The 22020-nt window shown below is 48.8% G+C and overlaps 1 protein-coding gene across 2 annotated transcripts; it reads right to left on the bottom strand.

Annotated features, from left to right (window-relative positions):
- Positions 1–12113: 12113 nt before the first annotated feature.
- On the bottom strand, positions 12114–20188 carry MRPL58 (mitochondrial ribosomal protein L58). Of its 2 annotated transcripts, none has more exons than XM_082860210.1 (6): positions 19990–20188; positions 16957–16993; positions 14578–14637; positions 13902–13984; positions 13626–13795; positions 12114–13353 (listed from the first exon to the last, which is right to left on the bottom strand). In XM_082860210.1, the coding sequence occupies exons 1-6, from the start codon at positions 20173–20175 to the stop codon at positions 13269–13271; spliced, it is 621 nt and encodes a 206-aa protein (XP_082716336.1). In that variant the 5' UTR covers positions 20176–20188; the 3' UTR covers positions 12114–13268. The 2 variants fall into 2 exon arrangements, with proteins under 2 accessions (XP_082716336.1, XP_082716337.1); XM_082860211.1 differs by having other exon boundaries at positions 20077–20187.
- Between the last annotated feature and the right edge of the window lie 1832 nt (positions 20189–22020).

Here is a 22020-nt window from a genome sequence, read left to right as displayed (position 1 = left end):
TAATCGTTTACCATCTCGGGACTTTCCTTTTCTCATTTACAAACATCACGATTGTAATGAGAATTAAATGAGGTAACCTGGGAAGTTTCTTGGTAAGAAAGTGATCTAAGCAAAGGCATCTGGCTTGACATGCCTTGATATGGCTTAAATCCTGTAGGAAAAACCTACCGAGGGGCTTCGTTGCTGGCGCGGTGGTTAGGAATCCGCCTGCCAATGCAGGGGACACGGGTTTGAGCCCTGGTCCCAGAAGATCCCACATGCCGCGGAGCAACAAAGCCCGTGCGCTACAACTACTGAGTCTGCGCTCTAGGGCCCGCGAGCCATAACTACTGAGCCCGCACGCCTAGAGCCCGTGCTCTGCAACAAGGGAAGCCACCGCCTGTGCACCACAACAAAGAGTAGCCCCCGCTCACCATAACTAGAGAAAGCCCAGGCACAGCAATGAAGACCAAAAAAAAAAAACCTACCAGGGGAAGGGTAATGTGCACAGGCCAATAATTTTGTGACACTTCTGCCAGAGATTCCAGAATTTACTGGAGAAGATCAACAGTTGCTGATAACGCTCAAAAAAGTAATGTAGTCTTAAAGGACATAAGCAGAGGAAGCCGGGGGCACTATCACCCCTAATTTGTAGGGCAAGGGCTAGGCCGAAGGTAAACTGTAATTGAGGAGCAAGGCATGTTCCACTTAGAGCTGCTTTAGTCGTAACATAATCTGATGTTCAGCAGTAGTTCTGCCAGATGGACTTTAATGCACAAAACGAGTACCCTTCGCTCCCTCCCCCCAAGCTGTGAATCATTGAACTGGCACCCAGCCATCCAGCTGAAGATGCAGAGATTCAGACAAGTGAAAACGTGGGAATCTTAGAAAAAGCCATTGAGTTTGCTTTTGGAGTGTGGTTAGAACGTGTGTTCAGGGGAAGAAGCAACATGAGTCCTATGAAAGTTTTGTAACATAAAGGGAGGGGTCGCTAGCACATGAGGGAGAGCCTTTGGAAGACTCAGGAAGAAACAACAGTGAAAAACTGACAACGTGCTCTCAGTCCAAGGCATTTAGGAAGGATTGGGGCACTTTTAAGTTTTATATCCTGAATCATTTGAAGTTTTTGCATTGAGCATGCATTGATTTACATTAAAAATTATCACTAGTAAAATAGGATTATGCTTTTCAAGTCACAAGAGAGAAAAGTACATCCTATATGGCAAAAGTTAAAGAAATCAGCAAAAACGTAAGTAGCATAAATACAGAACCAAACATACTTAGGATGATTATGGATCAGTAAAGACCTCTATTAGAAGACAATAATTCAAACTGGGTCAGCTAAAATCCAACTACAAGCTGTCCATCCTTTAAAAAATAAAAGGCAATTCCCTGGTGGTGCAGTGGTTAGGACTCGGTGCTTTCACTGCTGGGCTGGGTTCAGTCCCTGGTGGGGGAACTAAGATCCCACAAGCAGAGGCGTGGCCAAAGAAAAAGTTAAAGAAGGATACATTGGCTATATCAAGGGTTCCAACTCCTTACTCTAAAAACCGGCATTGAAGGAAAAAAAATATGCATTTATCCTGCTTTAATTTAAACAATGGTATTTCACGATAAACTAATAGACCTAGTTAATGATAGAAAGTGCTTTACAAACTATGTGGAAAGAAAGCAACATTGGAAAAAGCACTATTTTGTAATCCCTAATGAAATACAGTTGACCCTTGAACAACACGAGTTTGAACTGCATGGGTCCATGTATATGTGGACTTCTTTCAATAAGTACATACTACAGAACTACACCATACAAGGTGGGTTGAATCCAAGCTTGGTTGAATCTGTGGGTGGGTAGGGGCCAACTGTAAACTTAGATTACTTGACAGAGGAGGGTCAGCAACCCTAATCCGCAGGTTGTTCAAGGGTCAACTGTAGTTTATTCAGGCAAAGATCATTAATGGATGAGACCATAATATGAAAGACTGATGAAGCACTTGACAGTGATCAGGCTGTCACCTCCTGATGCCAAGCCCATATTATGTACCTTCTGACATATTAAATACACAGCACCGGGCTTCCCTGGTGGCGCAGTGGTTGAGAGTCCGCCTGCCGATGCAGGGGACATGGGTTCGTGCCCCGGTCCGGGAAGATCCCACATGCCGCGGAGCAGCTGGGCCCATGAGCCATGGCCGTTGAGCCTGCGTGTCCGGAGCCTGTGCTCTGCAATGGGAGAGACCACAACAGTGAGAGGCCCGCGTACCGCAAAAAAAAAAAAAAAAAAATACACAGCACCATTTGAAAGTATTTTTGCCAAAATGTTGAACCTGGATTTAAAAATCAAGGCATTAAAAGTAACTTCCAATTTAGAAGAAATATCTGGGATAGAAGAACAAGTTAAATGACACCACAAAGAAGATAAATCCAAAATGTGGGACATTTTACAGGAAATCTGACCTTTTGTTTTTCAACATGTCAATGGCATGGGGTAGGAGAGGAGGGAAGGTGGGGCAGCTTTAGATTAAAAAGCGACCCGGCATCCAAATCCTGTGTGTTTGGACCTTATTTGGATCCTGATTTGCACCAATCAACTGTAAAAAGATAATTAATTAAGAGATGACTATTGAAGTATGTAGGGATAAAACAATGTGATGTCTGGGATTGCTTTAAAATACTTAAGAAAAATAAAATAAAATAAAATAAAATAAAGGGTTTCCCTGGTGGCGCAGTGGTTGAGAGTCCGCCTGCCGATGCAGGGGACACGGGTTCGTGCCCCGGTCTGGGAAGATCCCACATGCCGTGGAGCGGCTAAGCCCGTGAGCCATGGCCGCTGAGCCTGCGCGTCCGGAGCCTGTGCTTCACAACGGGAGAGGCCACAACAGTGAGAGGCCCGCGTACCGCAAAAAAAAATAAAAATAAAAAAAAATAAAATACTTAAGAAAGGGCTTCCCTGGTGGCGCAGTGGTTAAGAATCCGCCTGCTAATTCAGGGAACATGGGTTCAAGCCCTGGTCCGGGAAGATCCCACATGCCGCGGAGCAACTAAGCCCGTGTGCCACGACTACTGAGCCTGCACTCTAGAGCCCACGAGCCACAAGGACTGAAGCCCGCGTGCCTAGAGCCTGTGCTCCACAAGAGAAGCCACCACAATGAGAAGCCTGCGTGCGCAACAAAGAGTAGCCCCCCCGCTCACTGCAACTAGACAAAGCCCGCGCGCAGCAACGAAGACCCAATGCGGCCATAAATAAATAAATGATTTAAAAAAAAATACTTAAGAAAAAGAAAAGGATAAAAGGATTAATAGAGTGAATGCAACAAAATCTTGATAACTGATGGATCGAGGTTGGTTCATTTACTATTCTCAGTTTCTGGGTATGTTTGAAATTTTTCATAAGAATTTTTAAAGCATGGGCAGAAATGTAGATTTATAATATTACTATCTAGCAAAGTAGAAATCGAGACAAAAACATGACATGGGCCAAACGCAGCTCTTAACTAATAAAGGAAACCATTCACATGAAAAAAATAATGATTGGAACCTTGATGTACTGAAAAAAATAACATTAAAACCATATAAAGCAAAAAAGTTGAAAAGAAATTTCTAGAAACATAACTTTTAAAGATTTTAACATACCTTTCTATTTTTGACATTTGCAAGACAAGTGAGACTAGAGCAAACTATAATAAAGACTCATTTAATAGCTTATATACTAAATTCTATGTCATACGAACAGAATAACTGGAAACCGATAACATTAGACAACCAACAATTAATACGCACAGTATAAACTACAATAACACAAAACAATACAGAAATGCAGCCACTTGGAAACTGAAACTCTCCTAAATCTTGGATCAATGAGAAATTAAATATGTAATTACAGAATGTTTGGAAGAAAAAATAATATGAACATTTCACATTAAAACAAAGCAAACTGATGGCATTAAATTGTGTCGTAGAAAAACATTTCATTACACAATACATTTTGATTACAGAAAAAAATCAGAAGATATAGATAAGAAAAATAGGAAATATTGAAAAAATTAATAAATTGGGTTATAAGTTAATACTCTCATATTAAGTATCATAAAAAGCTAAAGAATGGGGATTTCCCTGGTGGTCCAGTGGTTAAGACTTCACCTTCCAATGCAGGGGGTGTGGGTTCAATCCCTGGTCGGGGAGCTAAGATCCACATGCCTTGGGGCCAAAAAACTAAAACATAAAACAGAAGCAATATTGTAACAAATTCAATAAAGACTTAAAAAAAAAAACTAAAGAATAATTAGATCAATGGAAAAGAACAGAATGTTCAGGAAAAGTCCATACTGTGTTAGGATTAAGTACAGTTTACCCCTGTACAACCAGTGTTTGAATTGCAGCTCACTTTCACGCAGATTTTTTGAACTGTAAATACTACAGGACTACATGATCCGGGTTGGTTGAAGCTGAAGCTCGGCGCCCCTAACACCCCCCCCCACCCCACCTGCGTTATTCAAGGTATATGCATATAAGTATTTACTAAATAATTTAAGTAGCATTTTGAATCATTGAGGAAAGGCACTGATCTAAGTGTTTAAATATTTGTAAAACAGGAACAGATCCTTACTTGACACTTAAAAATAAATTCCAGTTACAGATGTAAATGTTAAAAAAAAAATAAACCACAAGAAACAACAGGAAAAGTTGTAGGTGAATATTTATATAAGCTTCAGGTGAGAGAATTTTTCAAACACCAAAGCAGAAACCAGAAACTACAATGAAAACAATGGATAGATTTGGGTGGGGCGGGGCGGGGAGTGGGGATCAGGCACTTGGGGATCCTGCAGGCATCTTCAACTTGAGATAATCAGCCCTGAACTCATCCCTTCCCCATCTGTCTTGGGGGGTGGCACCACTGTCCCCCAAAATCCTGGGCACCATCTTGGGCTCCTTGTCTCCCTCATCCCACAGCAGTTAGGAACCAGATCCACAGGTTCCATTTCCTGAACATCTGTTTTACTTCCTTCCTCTTGGTGTCCCTGCTATCGCCTCCATTCATGGTTTGCTTATTTCTTCCCTGAACCATACATCTTTCCCTAAGGGGTCTCTCTGCCTGCACCCTCACCTGCCTCTAATTCATTCTTTTTTTTAAAAAAATATTTATTGGAGTGTAGTTGATTTACAAGGTTGTCTCTAATTCATTCTTTTTTTTAAAAAAAAAAATTCATTTATTTATTTTTGGCTGCGTTGGGTCTTCATTGCTGCACGCGGGCTTTCTCTAGTGGCGAGCAGGGGCTACTCTTCCTTGCCGTGCGCGGGCTTCTCATTGCAGTGGATTCTCTTGTTGCAGAGCATGGGGCGCGCAGGCTTCAGCTGCATCACATGGGCTCGGTAGTTGTGGCTTACGGGCTCTAGAATGCAGGCTCAGTAGTTGTGGTGCACGGGCTTAGTTGCTCCAGGGAATGTGGGATCTTCCTGGACCAGGGATCAAACCCGTGTCTCACTAGCACTGGCAGGCGGATTCTTAGCCACTGCGTCACCAGGAAAGTCCCTCTAATTCATTCTTTTTTTTTTTTTTTTTCTATTGCGGTACGTGGGCCTCTCACTGTTGTGGCCTCTCCCGTTGCGGAGCACAGGCTCCGGACGCGCAGGCTCAGCAGCCATGGCTCACGGGCCCAGCCGCTCTGCGGCATGCGGGATCCTCCCGGACCGGGGCACGAACCCGTGTCCCCTGCATCAGCCGGCGGACTCCCAACCACTGCGCCACCAGGGAAGCCCTCTAATTCATTCTTTACCATGCTGCCAAGGGGATCTTTCAAAATGCAAGTATAGTTATTTTGCTCCTCTGCATAAAACCCTCTGCCCGCAAGATCAAATGTAAATTTCCTTACTCCAGGGTTCTCTCTTCGTACATTGTTCTCCTTCCTCCATTACAGCCATAGCAGATTGCTAACTGCCCCTCTCACGCGCCCCTTACCTTCAGACATTTGCGATTCCGGTTCGTCATCCTAGAAGGTTAGGAAAATCTAGAGGATTCTAGAAGATTCTCTGTTGAGTGCCAGTACTATACCTTAGTCATATTTATATTTCCCAGGGCTTAGCACTGTGCTTGGCATTTAGAAGAATCTTAATATGAATTCCTTATGAATGAAAGAGAAGAAATGTAAGATGCAATTTGAGCCTTCAGGGGTTCACGTCTGGTAGGAGAGTATCACACAAAAACCTTGAATAATGGAGCAAGCTAGTATCATAGTAAATAGTGATGACCATGACTTACAGAGCACACACTACGTTCCAGGGACTGTTCTAATCACTGAGCATAAATACTCCTCACGATAACCCCACGAAGTAGGTAGTGTGTCACCCAAGATATTAAAGAAGTCCTCTGAAGGTGATGAGATTACCAATGGTACCTTGGCCGTTCTGTACCCAGAAGCCTTCTCTGACTACTCAACTAATAGGTTCCCATCACCCTCTTTATTTTGAAACCCTCCTGGTATTAGTTTACTGTCTTTTCTCTCACTTGAATGTTGGCTCCGTGGACGCAGGGCCTGGAGGATGGTTTTAGCAGTAGCCCCAGCTTTGCAGGCTAGGCCTGTGATGCTGCAGCCACGCGGCAGGGCTTGGGAGCCAGAGAGAGCTGGAAAGTATCATCCCTAAAACTTGGAGGCTGGCTTAGAGCAGAGAGAACAGGAAGAATTCTGGATGACTCTGGAGAAGGGAGAGGGGGATTCTGTACTTCTAGTTTGTTATTTCTTTCTACAAAAGTACAAGGAAGGGTGGTTTTTAAACTTTTTTGAGTCAAGGACTTATGAAAACCTGATGAACAATACAGCCTCTCCCCGAGTAAATACAGCATCCCCGAAGGGCACACAGTGCGATAGTCAACTTGGATGCACACCCATAGCTCCTCAGGGCTTCAAGGTAAAAAGAAAAAAAATCATCCCTGGTCAGAAAAGTACAGTTAAAACAAAAATTAAACATTTTACCAAAGGATAATTATATATATATATATACACACACACACACACACACACACACACACACACACACACAGGAGAGTGTGAAAATCATAAATGTACATCTCCCCGATAATCGTTTTATTTATTTATTTATTTTTTATTGAAATATAGTCGATTTTCAATGTTGTTAATTTCTGCTATACGGCAAAGTGATTCAGATATGCATATTATATATACATGTTATATATATATATACACACATTCTTTTTAATATTATTTTCCATTATGGTTTAATCACAGGATATTGAGTATTGTTCCCTATGTTATACAGTAGATAATCCCTTTTTATTTTATTTATTTTTTATTGAAGTATAGTTGATTTTAAATGTGTTAATTTCTGCTGTACAGCAAAGTGATTCAGATATATATATTATATATACATAGACACATTCTTTTTAACACTTTTCCACTATGGTTTAATCACAGGATATTGAATATAGTTCCCTGTGCTATACAGTAGGACCTTGTTGTTTACCCACTAATTCCTTTTTGAATACTGCTGGGATCACCCGATGTGAGCGTGCCATCTTTGCCCCGCGGGACTTGGGTATACTCAAGAGATTGGCAGTTATCCCCACTGTCCAATGCGCGTGCTGTACACACGAGCTTCGTTGCACCCCTCCTGGCCCTAGCACAGGGCAGTGTGGTGGGTGCCCTCTCTAGGGAGACAGAGTCCACACCAGGACTGAGGGCATGGGGGTGGGCGGCGCCACACACCGCCTGCCCGTCTCCCGTGGAGGGTTTAGGAGGCAGGGAGGGACGGGCTAAGGTGTTGCCTGATTTTAACTTTATAGCGGTGGACTCACACAGAACACGCTCGCTTCTTTTGCACAGAGATTTGTAGCTTGCAGAGCCCTTTCACCACGTTGTCTGTTTAGATGCCAACCCAAAGAGGCAACAAGAAGTGGGGAACCATTTTCCGTCATAACGGTTTACCTTTAAAAGTATAGTCAGGTTCGATCAAAAAGAAAGGGCAAATTAATTGCAACAGAGACATACACACACACCCGCACACACACAAATGGTCTTAAAAAGAGAAAATGTGCCGCAGGAGTTTTTTACCTTAAAAAGGTAGAGCTGCAAAAGCGACACGCAGTGGTGAAGCCACCTCACCCCAGATGGGACTCGAACCCACAATCCCTGGCTTAGGAGGCCAGTGCCTTATCCATTAGGCCACTGGGGCTTCTCGTAAGCGGCGCCGGATCACATGCCTCTTGAACTATGAGGTCGCATGGCTGCGTAATGACGTCAGCCCGGAAGTTTCCAGGTGCAAAGCCCGTTTGGACACGAGCCCTAACTACCAGGTCCAGGTGACGGAAGTAGCTGCTGTGAGAGGGTCCGAAGGGCTCTACGTGTCTAAAACAAGGGCAAGGACTGGGATTTGGTTGCGGTACAGAGTGCTATCCTCTTTTCGGGACTAAAACGTTTCGACCACGAAGGGGCTCAAACTGTTAATCCGAAGTCAGACATTTTATTCATTAGGGCACGCGGCCTCCTCGCGAAGTAGGAGTCACCCGTAGACTTATTTGGTGACCCAAGGCCGCACCAGCGCTGACGCCAGATGCAGGGACCGCATTGTGGTTCTTCCTCCGCCACACCTGGGACACACCTTGTGGCCAAACGCACACGGTCGTTTCTTGCGCCAACGCCACCTTCAAGGGAGGGTGCACTTAACTATCGCATTGCGAGCCTGTGGGCGTCGTGACCGCGTGGCCTAACGGATAAGGCGTCTGACTTCGGATCAGAAGATTGAGGGTTCGAGTCCCTTCGTGGTCGGCTTAGTTTTGGGCGAGGGGCTCCTGGCTTTGGTGGCTCAATAACCCTAACCCGCTTCGTTTGCGGTTTCACCAACCTCTTCGCGCGTCCTTCGGGCATCTTGACGCTCACCTTCCTGCCCCCCGGCACTGCGCAGTCGCCTCACCTTGAACCTTAACTTTTCTCGTAGCCCCGCGGGTGTGCCCTCCGGTTGTCCTGCAGGCTGCCCAGGGCCGGCCCTCGTTCTTCGGGTCCACTGTGCGGCGGGCGTCATGGCAGGCCCGAGTGAGGCCTGTGCGCGTGCGGCTGCACGTTACCATGGACCACGTGGTGCACCCTTGTTATCGAGCCCCAGTGGCCTAATGGATAAGGCACTGGCCTCCTAAGCCAGGGATTGTGGGTTCGAGTCCCACCTGGTGGTGGAGTCAGGGTTGGAGAGTTTCACCCCGAAGTAACTTTTGTGCTCGCATTGCGCGGGCCTCCGAGGCTGTAGCCTAGGGATCTAGGGACCCAGGGGCTCCCCACCCGCCTGGTCTCTGCTCGCCTTCTGCCGTGCAGCGTACCAGGGCCTCATTTGCAGCCAAGTAGTTGGCGTGTCCCAGCCTCGGGCTCAGTGTCCCGCACTCCCCCTTCGTGTCCTGGTGACGTTACACCCTTACCCTGGCCCTTTACCCTCAGCCTGTGAGCTGTCCCAAAGGTGGTGGCTTCCAGGGGCGCAGGGGTGTAGTCACTGGCTTTGGGATCTCTCCTTGGGGAACCGGTTGTTCGGTCTTCCACCCGCGGGCCCGAACGCAGTGTGTTTGGAGTCTTCCATGCGGTGGAACCACAGCGCAGGAATTCCAGAGTCCTTTACGGACGGAAGGAGCCAAAAAAGGTGCCCTTACCCCAGGTGGGACTCGAACCCACAATCCCTGGCTTAGGAGGCCAGTGCCTTATCCATTAGGCCACTGGGGCCTGCGCTTCATCCCTTCTGGCATCTCTCCCCCTAGTAGGCGGTCCGACCACGGGCCTTGCAAAGCACGACTTAACGGGGGGCCGAGGCCGCGAGAGGGTAGGCTCTCAGGTGCTCACAGTCAACCGTTAGGAAGAAACCACGGTGGGAAGTGAACTCACCACCTTCTGCCACCCGCACCCGGAAGCACAGTGGGGCCTGGGAGGCCGGCGCTGAGGCTGCCGGACACCTGGACCATGGATGGCGGGTGAAGGCTGCCGTTTGTAGGCATTTCCAAATTTTACCGCCATGGCCATTTTGTCCACCTCTACAGAACTGACAGAAAATCCAAGAATTTTAGGAAAAGGTAGTGTAGGAAGGGAAGGAGAACAAACTCGTATCAATCACAAATACTGAAACACAAAGTCAAAATCCCCCATCATGCAACGATGTACAACGGGGAGGAACAAATCCTTCCAGTCTTAATAGTAGAAATATATACGTACGCAAATATATAATATACAGGAAAGAAATGGATCTCCCAACTAGATACTTCACTCTAATATTTTGTTCCTTTAAACTGTTACACAAAAGGTAATACAAATACAGAAAAAGCGCATTTTAAAATGTTACACACGTTTAAAATCCATTACTAAAATTCATGCGGATCTGAAAGATGCAACAGGAGCAGCTTTAGCCAAGAGCAGTGTTCACTTCCTGTGGTGCCTGCGTTGAGACCTTTGCCTTCCAGGAACTTGGAGACATTCTTTTTTTTCTCTCACCCACGTATAGAGTCTGCACAAACCCTTAATACCAGCAAGAAAGAGGAATGTACTCCACCTGGCTCCAGTCTCCAGCCTTGAGAATGTCCTCCTTTCAGTTACTAATTGGTCTGTTTGCTGAGGTGTAACATCCATGCAGTAAGGTGTACAGATCTTAAGGTCATGGCTGGATGAGATACAGAACAGTTCCAGCGCCGCTGAAGGCTCTCTTATATCCCCTCCCCATCAGTCACCACTGCCTCCGAGTAAATACTTCCCTCTCATTACCATAAAGCAGTAGTTTTGCCTGGTTTTGAACTTCATACAAATGGAATCATATTCTTTTATAGTCTGGCCTCTATCACTCATCATTGTGTCTGTGAGTTCACCCATGTTCATTCTTTTGCCCTCAACCTTTTTTTTTTTTCTTTAAATGACAGGTCCTGCCCTTGTTCTCCACTCTCTGTCCCCTGGCTTTTGTTTCTCTTTACCTCCTTCCCCTCCTCCATATCTCGAATGCTTTCCCAGGTCCCTTCACATGCCACCAATGTCTTCTGAGGGCCTCACAGGTCCAGCACTAGGCTCGAGTTTAACCAGAGAGATGCCCTCTCTGGTTTCCCGCCACCATCATCTTGCCAAGCGTCTCCCTGCCTTGCCTCATCTTCAACTGCTCCTCCATTCCCAAGACTCTACTTGTCCCCTGTCCTGCATCTCCAGCTTTGACCTCACTCCCCAGCTCCAGCTCCATTCCCTCTCCTGGCTATCTCCACCTAAGCATTCCTCCTCAGGCCCCACAAAGTCAGCTCCTCGAAGGCAAAACCATACCCATCATCCAACCATCCTCCCAAGCCTGCTCCCTCGGTGACTTTCCTGGCTGAAATCTCAGCACCCTTGTCACACACCAGCTCGCACTCCACCCAAGCCAATTTTCTGTCCCGATAACCCTTTTGCACCTGCTATTTTCTCTCCATGCCAGTAGTCACTGCCCTAGTTCCAGGATGGGTCCCTAACTACTCACATGGGTCTGTCCATCAACCTGTGTCCACTTCCCCGCAGTCTTTTCTCATTCAGTCACAGTCAGATTAATCTTCCCCTGACAGCCTCTGTAGGGGTGGAGTCTAAATGTCTTAGCTGTCACATTTAAGGCCTTTCTAGGCCTGGCTCCCACTCAAGGTGGCAGGTGTGTCTTCCACAGCTCCTCACCCCCTGGCTTCCAGCCAAACTGGAACTGTTTAATCATGGCTAAACTGTTAATTATGGCTAACATTCGCTGGGTATAGGCTCAGTGCCACTAACCACTACCACCCTACGAGGTGGGCACTAACAACATCATCCCTAGTTTATAGATGGTGAAGCTAAGGTTCAGAGAGGCCGACTAGTTTGCCCAAGGCTGCACAGCTGGGGGTGGTGGAAGTCAGCAGCTGATCCAGGGCAGCTGGCTTCACAGCCCATTCTCTCAATACTATGGTTTACTGTCCTGGCCACAGGCAGGGCCCTTGGCCATCACTGGAGCCTCCAGGTGACAAGCTCTTACCTTGCTCCCTTGGCCAGCCCCTCCCCTTCTTCCATCCCATCTCAAGCACATCAAGTACATCTTCACTGACCATCCAGCTGGAACTAGTTCCTTCCCAAAATCTATTTAGACCTTTCTTGTGTTATTTACCACGTTTTAGGTCATGTTACCCAGACGAAGCCATTTTTCTTCTCAGCTTTTATCATCCTCTGATCAAATGGAAGTTCTCTGGAAGAAAGGACTTTTGTTTTATTCATTGCTGATTCCCCAGGACCTGGCCCATTGCCCGGTATTCAATAAGTATTTGTTGAATTAATGAACCAAAGAATGCTGCACTTCCCTTGTATATGAGCCTCAGCTCCCTACTGGGCTCTGAGTCCCTTGAGGACAGGGACCCTATCTTCCACATCTTTTGTATTTCATAAGAGTCATTTATCGGGACTTCCCTGGTGGCACGGTGGTTAAGACTCTGCCTGCTAATGCAGGGGACACAGGTTCAAGCCCTGGTCCGGGAAGATCCCACATGCCATGGAGCAACTAACCCCGTGTGCCACAACTACTGAGCCTGTGCCCTAGAGCCCGCGCTCCGCAATAACAGAAGCCACCGCAGTGAGAAGACCACGCACTGCAACGAAGACCCAACGCAGCCAAAAATAAATAAAATTAAAAAAAAGAAAAAAAATCTAAATTCCTCAATTTGAACCCGAGACCCTGCACCTTGAACTTCTATCTCCCTCTCCAGACTCACCTCTCACAACAACCTGGACAAATTCCCCATTCAGATGGATTCCTCATCATCTCCTCCACCCCAGCCTTTTCTCTGGTCTCCTTTATTCACACTGTTCCCTTCAACTGGCATGTCCTCCCGGCTCTCGACTGATTAATATTCTAGCCCTGTCTCCAGGCCCAGTTCCGATGCCCACGCACCTGTCTCAGCCCTTCTGCCCCGTGTTCCCAAAGGGCTCATCCCTCTGTGCTCCCCCGGGGCTGTACAATCAGCCAATAATTATTAGGCAGATTTAAACTGAGAGAAAAGGGAGGAATTCTGTTCTGAAGCATTCTGAGAAGCGGAAGCCCACTGAGTTTAGAACTTTATTGCAACTAATATATTAAATGGATAATAGAGGTTTGACAACATGGTAATTGCCTGTAAAGACCTCTGCAACCACTGCCTACAAGCCTCATTCCAGATGAACATTCCTGAGATGGTTCCAATGTTACAGACAAGCACTGACAACAAACAACACACGCGTCTCCTGATGGTGTTAAAGCTCCCTCGGTGGCAGCTGCCTGGAGGCCCTAAAGAGGGTCTTTGCCAGCTCGAGGGGATGATTTCAGTCCACATCTACCCTCCTGCTGGTCTTTATGGCAGAATTTATTCTCTTTTTTCTCAGCCTTTCCTGATTCGTGTTTTCTATCCTGAAAACAAAGAAAAACACAATTATGCCCAGATGCCCAATCAGTGGTTATCAAAGTGGTGAGAGGAGCTGGCAGCTGAGCGGGAAGCAGAGCAGCCGAAGCAGCAGGCGCCGGCCCAGAAGCCTCCACTCCGGGTCCGAGTCTCTCCCATTCCCGGAGCTTGTCCACCTGCCTGCTGGCAGGTCGTGGGCTTCACCGTGCCTCCTTTCTTCCCTGTGTAGCCCCCTGTCCACACGAACTGGTTTGCAGAAGCTCAGGGAAGTTTCCGGTACCTGATTTTCTGAAGTGCAGCATCTTCTCTGGATGGCTCCTTGGCTGGCTGGCTGGCCTCAGTGATCATGTCTCGAATTTTCTGTAGGCAATCTGCCAGATTTCGGAACTGATAGCGGCTGCATTCAGAGGTAAGGATCAACTCTCCTGCCCTGTTGATCTTATTTTTGTGCTGCGGAGAACAAAGGCAAAACCAGAGTTCTACAGAGTAAAGGCCTAAAAGTGACTGAGGGTTAAAGAGAAAGGAAGGGGCCCGTGGTTACAGGGCCCGTGGTTACCGTGACCGCCATCTTCTGCCGTACAGGCTCTGCAATCCACTCGGCGCTGGCCAGGTGGAACCTGACTTCAGCCTTGGAATTTACTGTAAATAAAGGGAGGGGGCGCGGGTCACTGAGACGCTCGGGCAGGCTCAGCGCCCGGGTGGCTGGTGACCACCGGATTCTGAACCACAGGGAGGTGAGACACCCACCCGGGGCTGTTTCTACCCTGTGTGAACTCGGGTATACAAACTGGGCTATGGGCTATGGAATGAGCCTGCAAAGATAGTGAGGCACATCCAGACACAAATAAACTTCCAGGAACAAAACGCCTAGTGCTTTCTTCCTCTTACAATGTACTGGGCTCTGAAAAGACTGTGGGGGGGGCGGGGGCAGAGGAGCAGGGAGCGGGTCCAGGAGAACGAAGGAAACCTGCTCTTGGAGCCGGCTGCCAGCTCACACTGTGACTTCCCTTTGCTTAGACTCCCAAGCCAGTCCTAGTCCTAGCAACCCACAACTGAGAGTCTGAGAATCAGACCACATTCGGAAGAATAAAGAGGGTTATTATATAAACGGGCGGTATTTAAGCTTCTGAAAAAAAAAATCCCTTTACTGCCACATGAATGTAAACACAGAAGTCCTCAAGTCCGTCTCTCAGAAAAGCTTTAAAGTGAAAGAAAACAAGGCACCGTTGTACCTTTGTTAACATTCTGGCCCCCAGGACCACTACTCCGACAGTAAGATATTGTCAAGCGATCTGAAAAACAGAACACACACCAACAAAATATTATCACAGGGCAAAACATGCAAACTGCTAATTTACCATCAACATCAGTATCCCTATTCGTCTCTCTTTCAATGACGTAACATTCAGATCAGTAAAGTCAGAGATTAGTTACAGATGTCAAAACTAAAATCAAGGGTCTCCCAAGGCCACGGAGAGAGCAGAGGAGGTAAAATTACAACCCAGGTTGTCTGCTTCTGGTCTAGTATGTTCCACTAGATCTGACTGCCCTTGCTTTTTGCTGTTAGTTTGTTTTAAGGCAAGGACTCTTGGGCTTCTCTAGTGGCTCAGTGGTTAAGAATCCGCCTGCCAATGCAAGGGACACGGGTTCGAGCCCTGGTCCGGGAAGAAACCACATGCTGTGGAGCAACTAAGCCCGTGCACCACAACTGCTGAGCCTGTGTGCCACAACTACTGAAGCCCGCACACCTAGAGCCCGTGCTCTGCAACAGGAGAAGCCACCACATCACTGCGCACCGCAACAAAGAGTAGCCCGCTCGCTGCAGCTAGAGAAAGTCAGCGCGCAGCAACAGAAACCCAAAGCAGCCACACACACACACAAAAAGCCTTATTAAAAAAAAAACAGGTCTTCCCTGGTGGCGCAGTGGTTGAGAGTGTGCCTGCCGATGCAGGGGACGCGGGTTCATGCCCCGGTCGGGGAAGATCCCACATGCCGCGGAGCGGTTGGGCCCGTGAGCCATGGCCGCTGAGCCTGCGTTCCGCAATGACGGGAGAGGCCACAACAGTGAGAGGCCCGCGTGCCGCAAAAAATAAATAATAATAATAAATAAAGCAAGGACTCTTTCAAAAGCTCAAGCTAAGGGACAAACTGAGTTTAATGTTCTATTCTGAAATGCAGTGGATGTGGACTCCCCAGAGGGGAGGTGGCTCTCATTCCTCGTGAGTTGCGCGTGCACCCCTGGGCCTCGGTCGCGGTCAGTGGATGAAAACACCTGCTGGGTGAATGAGCGGTCCATTTGGAGCTGGGAGCCCCGTCTTCTAACACCAGCTTATCACTGACTGACTTTGTGACCTCCACAAACTCCCACCGCTTCTCTGGGTCTTGGTTGGTCTGTTTTGGATCTGTAAAATGAGGTTTCTTCCTTCTATTTTTGTAATTCATGAAAAGCAGCCTTGTAGTATCTGAGGGAAGCCGGGAAGGCAGAGCAGCGGAAAAGTTCCAGAAGACTGGGTGGCGAGCTGCAGGGGCTTTGGGGGGCGAGGAGTGCGGCCCCGTGGTGGTGGAGGGCCGGCCTCAGCGGGCAGCGGTGACCTCGCCAGATGGCTTCTGAGAGGCCCTTTGACAAATCAAATGAACTCATTTTTCTGAACAGGTGAGGAATACGTGTGGTTCCGCGGGGGGAGAGGGGGGCGGTTCTACCCCGGGGCTGGTGGCCTTGTCTGCATCCGTACAGGCCAGCCAGGCACGGGGAGACCTGGGCCCTCTCAGAGAACACGAGCAGAGGCAGCTGAGGAGCGGCCACGCGGCCATCTGCCTGCCCGTCCCCCCGAGGCTGTCAGGAGACAGCCTCCCTTCTCTCTGGGTCTCGGCCTCCTCCTGCCTCAGGGCACAGCTGCGGGCCTCAAACTGCTGAGCAGCGCAGGACGCCGGCTCCTCCGCTGTAGACCGTGGTCGCCTGGCCTCCCTGTTTCAGGGTCGTCCTGAGCAAGGGCCGCCGGGAGCCGGCGCCTCTGGCTGCTCTCCTCTCGCTGTCTGCGCGCCAGAAACCTCTGAACCTCAGGAGGGTTTTGCTTGTTTCTTTACAGGCCACGCCTTAGGCTTGATGGGCACAAAATTACGAAGTTATGCAAATGGTTTACAGGGAGAAGTCCCCACTCCTGCTCCCCCGCCACCAAGTTCCCGGTTTGTCCTTTCCCCTCCCCTCCCCACGGCAGTCCCTGTATCCAGGGTCCTTCACATCCTCGCAGATCTACGTGTACATCCAGAAGTGTGTCTTTCAGATATATGTAAGTGAAACACAAATGGTAGCTCACTATACAGATGCTTCCATACCTTACTTTTTTCAAATAACAATCAATTCATCTATCGTAAAGACTGTTCCACGTCACAAGACCATCAGGAGCTCTCTGTTCGTGCTGGGCACTGCACAGCACTCCGGAGTGGCTGCCTCATCACTTTTTTTTTTCCTTTCTATTCTCAACAATGCTGAAAGGACTCTGCTTTTGTAACCCCAGACAGTTTCTTTACTTTCATTGGTTTGGAGAGACCTGGAAGGAATGTGTGAGGGGTAGAGGAAATGACTGACTTTTTTATCAGCCCGAACTACTCACCTATAGGAATGTCGTAGTTGGCTTGCTCTGCATCATCCTGTAATGTAACATATACGGTGTCAAATAAATATTACCTACTGGGCGACTCCTAACTGTTCCAGGGCAACAAAGCAGAAATGATGTAAAGCCATGACATGAATGTAATACAACTATTTTCAGGTCTCCAGCAAAATCGTATCAGGATGACAGAAACATCTTCCCCAGACTCCAGAGGTACTGCCTCAGAAACACTCCTCCAGGGAAACGGAACTGACTTCTCCAGCCTTCCCTGCCGCTGCCCCCTGACTCCACTTAGCTAGTGTCGGGAACTACCAGCGCCCAGGGGAGGGAAGGTGCCACAGTACATGTACATCAGGCAGACTCCAAAAGGAACACCCTCTGCCAACCTGGAGCAACAAACCACGGGTCCCCTGTTCCTCCCCAGACCCCGGGAAGCTCGCATGTGAGGCTGTCTGCCTTCAACAGTGACTAGCACATCTGCCTTGAGGGTTCGTGTCAGGCTGACCTACTCACCCCAGGACCTCTCACCTTCACGTCTCTCCCGAGTTGTTCTTCCGAAGCCTCAAATCCTCGCATCCACAGGCCCAGTGCAAACACTACCCACTCTGAGGCTCTTCTGTGCCCCCAAGCTCAAAGTGTCTTCATCTGTCCCCGCTCTGGCTGCGTTCATCACCCACCACCCCGTTTTTGCGGGGGGAGGGGGGCCCCGGGCCCCACCCCTACCCCCCTGCTGCACCGCATGTGGGATCTTAGTTCCCCCGCCAGGGATCAAACCCGCGTGCCCTGCACTGGAAGCTTGGAGTCTTAACCACTGGACCGCCAGGGAAGTCCCTTCATCCCTTTTCATCTTAGAATTATCTGGGGGTGAAATCCCAGCCTACTCCACCTCTGCATCGTGGAGACCCTGGGCTGCGTCCTCCTTGAAGCTCGCTCTTCCCTCCTTCCGAGCCGGCCTCTCCAGTTTCCTCTTACCTCCCCGTGACTTTCTCACTCTCCTTTGCTTGCTCTTTGCAACCTTTAAAAACTCTGAAATGTCCTGAAATCCTTCCTCTTCTCTCTTTCCCTAGAACATTCCATCCATCTCCTTTGAAAATACCACCTTTGGGAATTCCCTGGCTGTCCAGTGGTTAGGACTCAGTGCTTTCACTGCTGGGGCCCCTGAGTCGATTCCTGGTGCGGGAACTAAAATTCCACAAGCTGGGCGCCACCAAATTAAAACAAAAAAAAAAACAACTTTGTTGATGACTCCCAACCTTCTGGCTCAAACTCAAACCTCTTTCTTGAGGTAAAGCCAACTGCTATTCGAGGTCTCCTCTCTCGAGTCTAACAGATGCCTCAAACCTCCTCACAGAGGACCTCCCTTCCTAACAACCTGAAGTAGCTCGCTGGCTATCACATCAAAACACTCTGGTCTATCCATTACTTCTCGCTCTCTGATATGTTTTCCCCATTTGTTTACTGTCTGCTCCTTCCGCTAGAACATAAACTCCATGAAGTGGGAACTCTGTTTTATCGTGGTGGTATCTGCAACGCTTGAAACAGTGTCTGACACAGTAGGTGCACGAGAAACTTTTTGTTGAATGAACAGACAAACGAATGCTATTACCGTTCTGTCGTCTCCATTAATGGCAACACAATCCTTCCATTACTCAAGGCCCTAGACCTCAGTTCCTCTTTTAATCTCACTTCTCAGGGAAAATCCATTAGCAAATCCGGTAGGCTTTCCCTTCAAAATTTATCTAGAACCTGACCAATTCTCATGACTCCTATTGCTTCCACCCTGCTTATCATCTCTTGCCTATAATATTGCAATCTCCTCACTGGTCTTCCTGTTCTTGCCATTCTGCAACCTCTTCTCTAGAACAGTGATTTTTGTAAAACTAAGTTGTATCATTCCGCTCTTCTGCCTCCATCACATTCAGGGCAAAACTAAAGCCCTGTAAGCCCTATACAAAGCCCTCCCCACAGCCTTCTCCCCTTCAGCTTCATATCTGAGCCCCCTGCTCAGCCACACTGGCCTGCTTGCTGTTCCTTGAACCAGCGGAACATGCTACTGCCTTGAGGGGGGTGGGACCTGCTGTTCCCTCCGCAGGGATGCTTCTCTCCCTGCTCTTCTCACGGCTCCCTGCTGCCTTGTTTCTCCCGAGTCTTTACTCAAGCATCACCTTCTCAGAGGCCTCCTCGGACCAGCCTACTTACAATTGTAACCCCACCCCCTACCTTAGCACTCCTTCTCCCTTCTGGACTTTATTTTCTCCGAAGTACTTATCACATACTCTATGTTACTGATTTTCTTCATTGCCTGTCTCCCTCCATTAAGCAGATAAGCTCCACTAGCATTAGGATTTTTGTGTTTTGTTCACTACTCTGTCCCCAGGCCTAGCATCGTGTATACACCATGCTTTCAACTGAAGTTTGTTAAGTGAGTGAATGAATGAATAAGTGAATGAATGAATAAATGAATGAACGCTCTCTTCCAATCCTGTAGGTGGAAACTCCATAGAACTGGGTGGGTCCAAACTCTCCTGCTCCGGGCCCTGATACAGCGCCTGCACACAGCGGGCTGTCAATAAAGGTATCCTGAGGCAACGAACCAGAAGCTCTGTTTCCTCAGGCGTGCTAGGGTTGCTAGAGGCTAAGGACCACGTCACTTGCTAAAAGGCTCCAAAAGGGAGCTACTTGGCAGCTTCCTGCCTTAATTGTCCTCTGTGGACGGCACTTTTCCCTTGGGACGAGAATTTGGGCCTGAGGGACGGGGAATGAATGCGGAAAAGCTGGTGGCCTTGTAAGAAGCACAGCCAGCATGCTCTCCAGGCGCCGGCACACCTCGAGCCACACGTGGGGCCGCCAACCGCCCAGCCGCCCCAGTCCCCCGGTTGCTCGGGCAACCAGCCTCCTCCCGCGGCGACCGCCATGTTTGAGCGCGTCCGTCTCTTGGATTAGCAGCACGCCCGACCAATGGGGCCCCGGCTGCCCGACGTCACCCAGCAAGAGTCCAGGAAACGCCCCTTCCGTCCGGCCCTCCCGGCTCACCGGAATCCTCCAGGCGGTGTCCGAGCCCCGCGATTTGGGGTAGAGCTTGTCCAGACTGTAGATGCTTTGGAATTCGGTACCCTCTACCTGTTTGTTCAGAGTCCGGTGGGGGCAGCGCGCGGGCCGCGGGAGCAGCCAGGATTCGGCTCGGTTCAGGCCCCAGCGCAGCCACCGTACGGCCGCCATGTTCGGGTCTCGGGGCCGCTTCCGGTGGGCGTTTTCTTCCGCGGTCCGTGGGCTCGCTCTTCCCTCGAGACTTTGGTTCCGCTAGACCTTTAGCGCCTGCCATGGGGCGGAAGCGAGCAGAGCTCCTGGCGTTGCTCTCGCGCGGAGCTTATTAGAGGCTTCTGGTCGGCCGCCTTCAGGAGGCCTGGTTGTTGCTTTGAGGGCATCTGCTGCGATGGGGAAGACGTTGCCCAGACAGCGAGCTCTCAAGGGAGCCTCCTGGTGAAAAGAACCCCCGGATGCCGTGTACCCCAGAAACACCACTTTTCTTCCTTTCGGTCTGTGCCTTCCTGGACCTATGTTCCCCCAAATCTCACAGCATCAACGAAGCATGCCCAGGTTCATCTCCATCCCCTTTACTCTTTGCCACTTTTTTTTTTTTTTTCACATCGCTCAATCTTATTTTTGTGTCTGTTGCCTGTCTCCCAACCGGAATGTAATCACCTCCAGGAGGGCACTGGCTCATTGCTGGATCCCCAGTACCCAGAAGCTGGCACGTCATGGGTACTCAATAAATATTGTTAAAAAGAATTCTTTGGGAAGGTGTTTTTGAAAGTTGAGCTCCGCCAGAGCTGAGTTTTAGTAACTTCAGGCTCATTCGCAAGGCAGCCTAAAAGCAAATCCCTGCTGAGCACCTGTGTGAAGGCTCTGCAGGACAAATACCAGGATGGAGGAGAGGCGGGCAGGTAGAGAAAGAAATACTTTAGACAGTGGACACCCGCCCCAGCCGCCTGCTTTGTGGAGCTTGATGGCAGTCTCTCCAAGCCAGGAGATGAGGGGAGGATGGGGAAGTAGGTAGAGATTCAGACAGCCACAGACAGCCTAAGCAGAGCCCTTTTTACCGGACTGTTAAAAAATGAACTTGAAAACTGAGAAGTTCTAACTCTGAGAAAGGTTTAAAATAGAGCAAGCAGTGTTTGGAAACAGGTAAATGTTAGCTAAGTTGCTTTGTCGAGAGGCAGTGTGGTAAACGAAAACAGCTCAATAAATGTTAGTAATACTAGTGGTTATTTCTTAATGGCGGGTTCTAATTTTAGGAAAAGCACAATTACCTAGAAAAACATGTCCCTGGGAATGCGGCTGTTTGAAATAGGAGATCGTCATCAAGTCAGGGCTTTACCATCTTAGCCTCATTGATAAAGGCAAATTCTTTAGGAGGGAAAACAATACTTCCCAAGCACTGGCTTTGCAAACCCAGACTAGGAAGGGAATGGCAATTCACATGCGCTTTGGGGGCTCTAGGCTTTAAGGGGAGTCTCCTGGGACCCTCCCTGTCTGACTTAATCCCATGACCTCAGAGGGAACAGAGGCGTCTCCATGGTGACTGGAAAAAGCTGCTCAGGGGAGCAAAGCCAGGGACTTGCCCAGGTTGAGGGCTCAGGGATTACGAATAAAACCACCATCCCATGGCATCACTGCTCTGAGGCTGGGCTCCAGCTCTGCGCCTGACCCAGAGTGATAGGAAAAGGAAGCTGTAGGTTTCCATGGCCCCAAATAAACAGCCTGCTCAGGCCATCTGGTGGCCTGGATTCTGGGAGAGGAGGGGGTAGAGGAGAGAATGGAACAAGCTACCCTGTGGTGGATAGAGGAGCAGCTGGCAAGCTCCTTTCACCTGCTGCTGCCAAGAACCATCCAGCACAGAGGCCCTTCTGGGAGAAACAGTCCTGAGAGGTGCCACCTGTTCCCTTAAAAAGGGGGCACTGAAGGCTGAGGCCAGCCTTCTTCCCTTCTCTGGTTCTCCATAGGTTGAATGGGTGCTTCAGGAAGGGGACACACATAGGGGCGAGAAGAGGGGAAGAAAAGATA

The sequence above is a fragment of the Leucopleurus acutus genome (assembly GCF_964270905.1).
Source record: "Leucopleurus acutus genome assembly, chromosome: 19".
Taxonomy (NCBI): Eukaryota; Metazoa; Chordata; class Mammalia; order Artiodactyla; family Delphinidae; genus Leucopleurus; species Leucopleurus acutus.
This window is presented reverse-complemented; position numbering and strand designations above follow the sequence as displayed.

Bases quoted from the DNA above. Each gene is read 5' to 3' on its own strand.
- MRPL58 (XM_082860210.1), bottom strand. From the start codon at position 20,175: ATGGCGGCCGTACGGTGGCTGCGCTGGGGCCTGAACCGAGCCGAATCC. The intron at 16,994-19,989 runs GTGAGCCGGGAG...GTTACATTACAG, and splicing joins ACACCGCCTGGAGGATTCCG to GATGATGCAGAGCAAGCCAA. The intron at 13,985-14,577 runs GTACAACGGTGC...CTTTATTTACAG, and splicing joins GGGCCAGAATGTTAACAAAG to TAAATTCCAAGGCTGAAGTC.